General features: G+C 38.5%; 1 protein-coding gene across 1 annotated transcript in view; it reads left to right on the plus strand.

Moving 5' to 3' along the window:
• The window catches only part of LOC132267346 (probable LRR receptor-like serine/threonine-protein kinase At5g63710), a 109,782-nt gene that overhangs the window by 62,892 nt on the left and 38,226 nt on the right, over positions 1–8,664 (plus strand). Inside the window, exon 10 of the mRNA XM_059768503.1 lies at positions 6,985–7,326. Within this exon, the coding sequence (XP_059624486.1) occupies positions 6,985–7,326 (342 nt within the window). The remainder of the gene's footprint in view (positions 1–6,984; positions 7,327–8,664) is intronic.

The raw sequence follows: 8,664 nt of genomic DNA on the forward strand, positions 1-8,664 counted from the left end.
CTTGCTTGTTTCCATCAGCAAATCTGTTACATATTTTTTCTGAGATATAAAAATTCCTTCCAAAGAATGTGCTACCTCAATGCCGAGAAAATACTTTAGTTTGCCGAGCTCTTTGATTTTGAATTCTTTCACTAAACACTTCTTTAAATTCTCCATTCCTTCCAAATCATCACCTGTCACTATAATGTCGTCTACATAGACTAACAATGTAGTCACTCCCCCTGAAGTCAAGTGCTTTACAAACAAGGTGTGATCGCCTTGGCTCTGTTTGTATCCCATATCGAGCATTACCTTGGCAAACCTTCCAAACCAAGCTCTTGGAGACTGTTTTAATCCGTACAACGCCTTTCTTAACCTGCATACCACCTGTCCTGTATTCGAACCAAACCTTGGTGGAACTTCCATATAAACCTCCTCCTTGAGATCACCATGTAAAAATGCATTTTTGACATCGAATTGCTGAAATTTCCGGCCCAGATTAGCAGTCAATGGCAACAACACTCTAACGGTGTTCATCTTCGCAACAAGAGCAAATGTCTCAAGATAATCTATTCCATACGTTTGGGTATAGCCTTTAGCAACTAACCTTGCTTTGTACCTCTCCAACGAACCATCTGACTTGTATTTCACCGTGAATACCCATCTATATCCCACCGGTTTCTTCGCTCTTGGCAATTTCACCAAGTCCCATGTCTTGTTCTTCTCAAGTGCTTCCATTTCGACCTTCATGGCATTCTTCCAATTCTCATTACCTAATGCCTCGGATATGGTTTTGGGAATGGAGATTGTGTTTAGGCTTGTGAGAAAGGCTTTGTGGTTATGGGACAAATTCTTGTATAACATGAATAAGCATAGAGGGTGTTTGGTGCATGCTCTAGTTTTCTTTCTAATAGCAATGGGAATATCATAATCACTTTGATCAAGAACTTCAATGACACCATATTCATTAGAAATAGGTTCAGTAATTACCTCGCTAAGTCCAAGAGCAAGGGTTGATTTGGGTGATTGAACCTGCACAGATTGAGTGATTGGTGCCCTACTTGAAAAAACCAGCAGTAGACGAGTAGTCTTGAATTTGCTTTCCTTTATCGTCTCTTGTGACTTGGGTGTATGAGGCTCGGTTTCAGGTTGCATGGATTCGGACTGAATGTTTGGCTTAGGCTGGACTAGCTCAGGTTGATCAACAGGAATGGACTGAGTGTCAATAGGAACGGACTAAGTGTTTGGCTGGACAACAAAGATAGGAACCGAGGAGGAGGACAATGGAAAATCAAGAAGAAAAAGATCCTTGTCCTTATCTTCCGTGAATGAGATCTCCCCCTGAAGATAAGGACCAGTAAAGTAATGATCTTCTTCGACAAAAGTGACATCAGCTGACACATAGAATTTTCTTATGGGAGGATGATAGCATTTGTACCCCTTTTGAGTGGAAGAATAGTCAATAAAGATGCATTTGACAGCCCGTGGATCAAGTTTTTCCCTGTTTTGAGAATGCAAATGGACAAAAGCAACACAACCGAATATTTTGGGAACAAGACTACTTGAAGCATTGAAATTAGGAAAGAATTTCGTTAAAATTTGCATAGGACTTAAAATCAAGAACCTTTGTAGGCAATCTGTTTATCATATGAGCAACAGTTAAAACCGCTTCCCCCCAATATTGCTTAGGAACATTTTTTTGAAACAAGAATGCTCTTGTAATAGCTAAAATGTGACCATTCTTTCGTTCAGCCACACCATTTTGTCGAGGTGTGTACACAAGAAGATTCATATATTTTGCCCTTTTCTCGGAAATATGGTGAGAGGAACTGATTAAATTAGTCTTTAGCATTGTCAGAACGAAATCTTTTTATTTCAGTACCAAATTGTGTTTTGACCATGTTGTAAAAAATAGGAAAGGCAGAGCTCATATCAGATTTATTTTTCATAAGAAAGATCCAAGACACACGAGTGCAATCATCAATGAAAGAAACGAACCACCGAGCCCCAGAAATGTTAGAAACAGTGGACGGTCCCCAAATGTCACTATGAATAAGAGTAAATGGAACAGATGTTCTTTTATTGCTTATTGGAAAAGAAGCACGTTTGTGCTTTGCAAGTTCACAGACATCACAGTGAAAATTTTCAACATCTAATCCTTTGAACAATAAAGGAAACATAATTTTAAGGACGGTAAATGACGGGTGACCAAGACGGAGGTGTTAAAGCCAAATCTTGTCTTTATTGGATTTAAAAGACTCTGAAAGAAATGATAATGGTGAGGAATTCGCAACACTAACTTGACTACTGGGTTCTTCAAGATGGTAGAGACCATCCCTTTCTCTAGCATGTCCAATCCTCCTCCTTGTGCCCTGTTCCTGAAATACACAACGAGAAGGATAAAATACCACATGCAATTATAATCTTTAGTGAGCTTGTGGATTGACAAAAGGTTGGTAAATAATTTTGGTACATGGAGAACATTTCTAAGTGTGAGGGTTTTGCTTATAAAAACATCTCCCTAACCAGCCACTATTGTTATAGAACCATCGGCTATTGTTATCTTCCTATTGCTAGGACAAGGTGTATATGAGATAAATTTTTGTGACGAGTGGGTCATGTGATCTGTAGCTCCTGGTCAATGACCCAGGAGCTTGTGGTGGATATATCCGAGACTTTAAAAGCATGAGCAGAGGAAGATATACCTGAAATCGCCAAAGTGCAATTACCTGTTGTAGATGGTTTCTCCAAAGATCCTAGCAGATTCTTCAATTTCTCAATTTCCTCTCTATCGAACTCAATAGATGATTCTTGAGATTAAACTTCTCCAGCCTGTTGTATATTTGCCATATATGCCTGCCCCTGTCCCTTTGGCTATCCACCTTTTGTCGTCCAATTTTTGTTTGCCGTAGAGTTTCCAACATTTGTTCTTAGTATGGCGGGACTTTTTGTAATATGTGCACCATAGGGAATCTTTATTGACTGGCCTTGTAAAATCTGCCCGCTTCTTGTCTTCATTAGATGGCTGCTCCCGGCCAAAGTTCCTCACATTTGCAGCTTTTGTAACCAAGGCTGAACTGTCCACTGGGTTATTCGCAATTATAACTCCTCTTCTTCCTTCCTCAGCATGAACAATTGCAATTGTTTCATTAAGTGATGGCAGATCTTCCTTTCCGAGTATTTGGACTCTTACTACATCAAATTCAATGTTCAGTCCTGCAAGAAAATCATAAGTTCGGTCTTTTTCGATAAACCTCTTAAGGAGAGCTGCATCCTCGCTGCATTTCATTTGAATGCACTGGTAATGATCCATCTCTTGCCAGAAGCTCTGCAACAGATTGGAGTACTCTGTGATTGATCGACTTCCTTGCTTGGTGGATGAAATCTTGGTCTTGATTTCATAGATTTGTGCAGCATTCCGGACTTTAGAGTAAGTCTGCTTCACGGCCTCCCATATTTCTTTGGCTGTGTTAAGAAACATACATGTATCACTGATTTATGGCAACATAGAGTTCCATAACCAGGACATCACCATAGAGTCTTGTTCATCCCAAGCATCAAATTTGGGATCCCCTTTGTTAGGCCCAGTACCGAGTAAGTGACTCAGTTTGCCTCTTCCCTTCAAGAACGTGCGAACCAGTTGAGACCACTTTAGATAGTTCTTCCTCTTCAACCTGTACGCTGCCCGGATGTTCTTCAATTCCCCTGTTGGAATCGAGTTGCTACCTTCAATCAAAGGAACCTTCGAGGTAGTCGTGGTGTTGCTGTTGTCGGCTGTTTCTGACAAGGTCTTTGGTAAAAGGGTTACGGTCTTGAGGGGTGATAGTGTGGGGTTGGAGATTAATAATAATCAGTCTAGCGATATGAGAGTTAGCAAGACCAGAAACACAATTCCCAGAATTGAGCCTACAGCTCTGATACCATGACACAAATTGGGCTGAAATTCAATTGTATTGAAATCACAATGAAATTACACTGTTATATACACTTCAGAGGATCTAAATTAGGAAACTCTAAAACTAGGAAATTGTCTAATCCTAGAGATATTGACCAAAAACTAATTCCCTAAAATCAGGGATTACAATGACTAAAACATTACAAAATCTCCTAGCTAATTACAGCTATACACACACGGTTTCCTTATTTGTAGAACCGAATTTTCTACAGTTAGAAAGGAGAATATTCGGCTGAGATTTATTGCTGATCTCTACAGATTGCGGCTGAGATTTATTGCTGATCTCTAGGGAGTGCCTAGCTGTATTTTATGTTTAAATATAGGCCTGGTCAACTCTGCAAATAAGGAAAATTAGTTGTATAGTTATCCTGTTCCCTTTTTAATGCCTTGTATAGTCTATTAGTAGTGTACGTGTATTTCATTTTCAGTATCAATGAAATACCATTTCACTAAAACAATTCTCTCCTAATTCCTTGTTGTATAGAAGGACAAAACACATCGAAGTTGATCGGCACTTCATCAAGGAAAAGCTTCATCGTGGGCTGATTTGTACTCCATACGTCAACACACTTGATTAGGTTGCTAATGTTTTGACTAAGGGTGTGAGCAAGACTTGCTTTCAAAATATGTTAGTCAAGTTGGGCATGAGAAATATCTTTGCACCAACTTGAGGGGGAGTGTTGTCAAGGCTTATTTGTATTACTTATATAATGTTGGGGTCTTATGTGTAATTTCTGAAACTTCTTAATATAAATACAATGTGGTGGAAGGATGAAATGATTCTAGCAGTGTGTTACATAGTTGTTTCTTTTTATGGTCTAAGGAGACATTGTTGATTCTTTCACATACATTGTTTAAACATATGTATGAAGGGGAATGGTCTTAGGAGACTGTTGATTCTTCCATCTATATGTTTTAAACATGTGTAGGAAGAAAAATGGTCTGAGGAGACATTTATGGTTGTTTACGGTATGAGGAGACATTTATGGTTGTTTACGGTCTGATGAGACATTGTTAATTGTTTATGGTCTGAGGATACATTTTGATTTGTTGATCTGCACTTCATCTGAGAGAAAATCATCGCTAGTCAGATTTGCACTCCATTTGTCACAAGCTATCAGCAACTTGCAAACATTCTTACAAAGGGCGTCACCAAGATTGTGTTTGAGAATGCATTGTCCAAGTTGGGCGTTTCAAATATCCACGCAACAACTTGAGGGGGAGTGCTAGCAAATATGATAGCCACGATTTATGGAATGACTTACTATATTAGCAAAGATTTGATTATGCTCTAGAATATGCCATAAAATATGCCATAGAATATGATGTGATTTGATTTAGATTTGATTTAATTTCCTTTCTTGTAATGTGAGTATGTTCTCTTTTTATCTATAAATACTAGAGCTGTGGAGTGATTTATCTCATTCAAGCCTTTACACAATTCTCACCTTTTTCTTCTTTTATATTTCTTCTGTATTTCTACTCTCCTCCTCTTCCTTCTCTTCTTCATCTTCTTCTACTTTTTTGCTAGTTTGATTCTCTCTTAAAGACAACAGTATCTTAGCTTAATAATGTCATCAGATCGCCTTTTCATGGTGAATCGGTTAGAAGATGCAGAATATTTTGGAGTGGGGGTAGTTTTATAATTTAATACTCATTCAATAACATATATGTGGTTATAGGGATGAGAGTATCTCATTCTTTCCATACCTTTTGGTTCTCTCTTTATCTCATTCTCTCTCCTTCCTCTCATCCCACCATAATCTCAGACAATATTACATTCTAACTTAATCTACAAAATGGCTCTTAGCAATCATTTTTTTTTTTCCTAAGTCAAAATTTATTAACAAACGAGCAAAAGAACAAGAAATAGAGGGTTAAAACCCTCTATCCAGAAAGCTATATTCTAATACTTGGAACTTTGTCAAGGTGGAGGTGAGAATTGTCTCCTTTATTTATTTATTTATTTAATTTTTTGTGGCCATGGAGGTAATAATTCTACAGTTTCTAACTGAATTCACCAAATTAGGTTTCCCTCTAAATCAACCTATGGGTGGCCTGAATCACGCACTCACTTGCAGTTTTTGTTCTTTTGTTTATTTATTTCTTTTCTTTATTTTTATATCTAGTGTCAAAAGAAAAGATGATGCATCATATTTAAGTCCTTTAGTTGCTAATTAGGGAACTTGAAATTTTGCAAATCAATTATGATTGTGTTCACTGCTTAAATTGATATCTACTTTTAAGCCCTTGTGTGGATTGTATGAATTTCAGCTACTAATGACATATCTCGGAGCAACACTTGAGCACTAGTGAGTCACTCTTGTAACTAGGCTTTGTCAGTTCATATTTGTTAACTACCATCTACTCCAAAAGCTTAAGCTATTATATAGGGTATAATTATAATATTTAATCTTCAACATGCCCCCTCACGTGTTCAAACCTCACCGTCACCCTAATTAAAAATTGAAAAACACGTGTTGGACCAAAAAAGAAGGCCACACGTGAGGGGGCGTGTTGAAGGATATAAATATCAAAGTTGCACTCTCTCCAACAGCTTAAGCTTTTGGAGTGGATGGTAGTTAACAATATCTATTTGGTTTCTGAAAAACATGAAAGAAAGTGAAAAAAAAAAAAAAAAGGTTAAAGAAGCTAAGTAAGAAAGTGGTTTTAGGCAATTTCAATGTTTCCATAAATAGAGCAAGGAACTAAAATCTTCAAATGTATTGCATGCTTTTCCCTGCCAGTACCATACTGGAGTTTTGACTAATGTGTGACGACAAATTACTGCACCAGTTATTAGTGTAAAATCCTTGTCCATGTAAAATTAAGAATTCAAACGGAAAAACATGAATAATTGGAGCACATTCTGAACTTGTTCAATTTTTCCTCTGCTTTCATTGATTATCCTGTTTCACTGCCAGTAACCTGATCTTTTGCTTGATTTTTAATGTATTTTTATGAAGCAGGCATGGAAATTTATGCTGTTTATATTTTCAGTTTGCTTACTGTTGCATTTATTATTTATTTCTGAAATTTTCTCACTCTAGGTGAAGATGAATGTAAACTTTCCTTTGGCCAACTGAGAAGATTTTCCTGGCGTGAGGTCCAACTTGTGACTGATAATTTCAGCGAGAGCAACATAATTGGACAAGGAGGCTTTGGAAAAGTCTACAGAGGTGTTCTTGCAAACAATGCAAAGGTTGCAGTGAAACGCCTGACAGATTATCATAGTCCAGGTGGAGAGGCTGCATTCTTGAGGGAAGTTCAATTGATAAGTGTTGCTGTTCACCGGAATCTTCTTCGGTTGATCGGATTTTGTACAACCTCGTTTGAGAGAATTCTTGTTTATCCGTACATGCAAAATCTCAGTGTTGCATATCGCTTAAGAGGTATTCAGTTATAAGCACTATGCTTCATTTTCGTCTCTTTTCCATAAGTTCAATATTTATTGAACTAGATTTTTTTTTTGCCAAGTAAGGTTTTATATAAGGCGCTCAAAAGAAGACTCCTCTCCTTCAAAGTATCTCTTAAATATTCCAAAGGGGAGCGTTCCCAAAGAAGACAACAGCCGACCAAAATCAATTCTATAGCTATAAGCTATCAACAAAATCCAAAAGACCATCCATTGAATTACAATCCCGCCCGTATACCAAAAAAAAATAAAGAAGTAAGAATATTGTATTTAGTAGCCCAAATAGGAGACTCCTCTCCTTCAAAGTATCTCCTATTTCTTTCGCGCCACAGACCCCACCAAATACAAAGGGGAGTGGCCCTCTAAGCATCTCTGACACAGCTCTCCACTGTACACCCTTTCCAAGTCTCTAACAAGTCGACTGTGGATTCTGGGAACACCCATGGAAGACCAAACGTAACCAAGAACATAGCCACTGAGCAATGAATTAAGAGATGGTTAACAGATTCCCCCATCTTCTTGCACATGTAACACCTGTTAACCACAATATGATTTCTTTTTCTAAGGTTATCAATAGTAAGGATTCTTCAAGGCGACAGTCCACAAGAAGAATGCCACCTTTAGTGGAGCTTTTGTCCTCAAAATGGTTTTCCATGGAAACATAGGCCAGGGCGCTCCAACAGGCATTTGTAGGACTTGACCTCGAACACTCCTCTCGGGGTACCCACCCATAGCATCTCGTCCATGCCCACCCTGATCACCACCTGTCTATAAATGAATGCTAGGAAGTCTATAACCTCCAAAAGTTCCCAATCATGAAACTGACTACAGAACTGCACATCCCAAGTCACCCTTCCATTATCAAGACGATAATAGTCAGCGACCACTGCATCTCTAGCCACAGCAATCCGGTAAAGACGAGGGAATCTACTAGCTAAATCCGAACCCCCACACCATCTGTCTTCCCAAAACCTGACATTACTCCCGCTTCTAACTTTGAACCGGATACGTTTGGAGAATTCATCCCAACCTCTACGGATAAGTCTCCAAGAGCCCATACCTTCTAGGATTCTAGCCTCCCTAGAAATCCACCCTCTATCGCCCTCCCCATAATGACAAGATATAACATGTCTCCAAAGCTTGGACCTTTCTGTCCTGAAACTCCACAACCACTTGCCCAACAATGCCTTATTAAACACATCCAGCCTTTGAATCCCCAAACCCCCCTTATTCATAGGGGAACACACGCTCTCCCAGTTAACCAAGTGGTACTTGAACTTGTTGGAATCAGTAATTATGGTATGAATAGGTTGTG

Source organism: Cornus florida, unplaced genomic scaffold (assembly GCF_030987335.1).
Source record: "Cornus florida cultivar Cherokee Brave unplaced genomic scaffold, ASM3098733v1 CherokeeBrave_3.0.0_Hap2_Chr07, whole genome shotgun sequence".
NCBI classification, from domain to species: Eukaryota; Viridiplantae; Streptophyta; class Magnoliopsida; order Cornales; family Cornaceae; genus Cornus; species Cornus florida.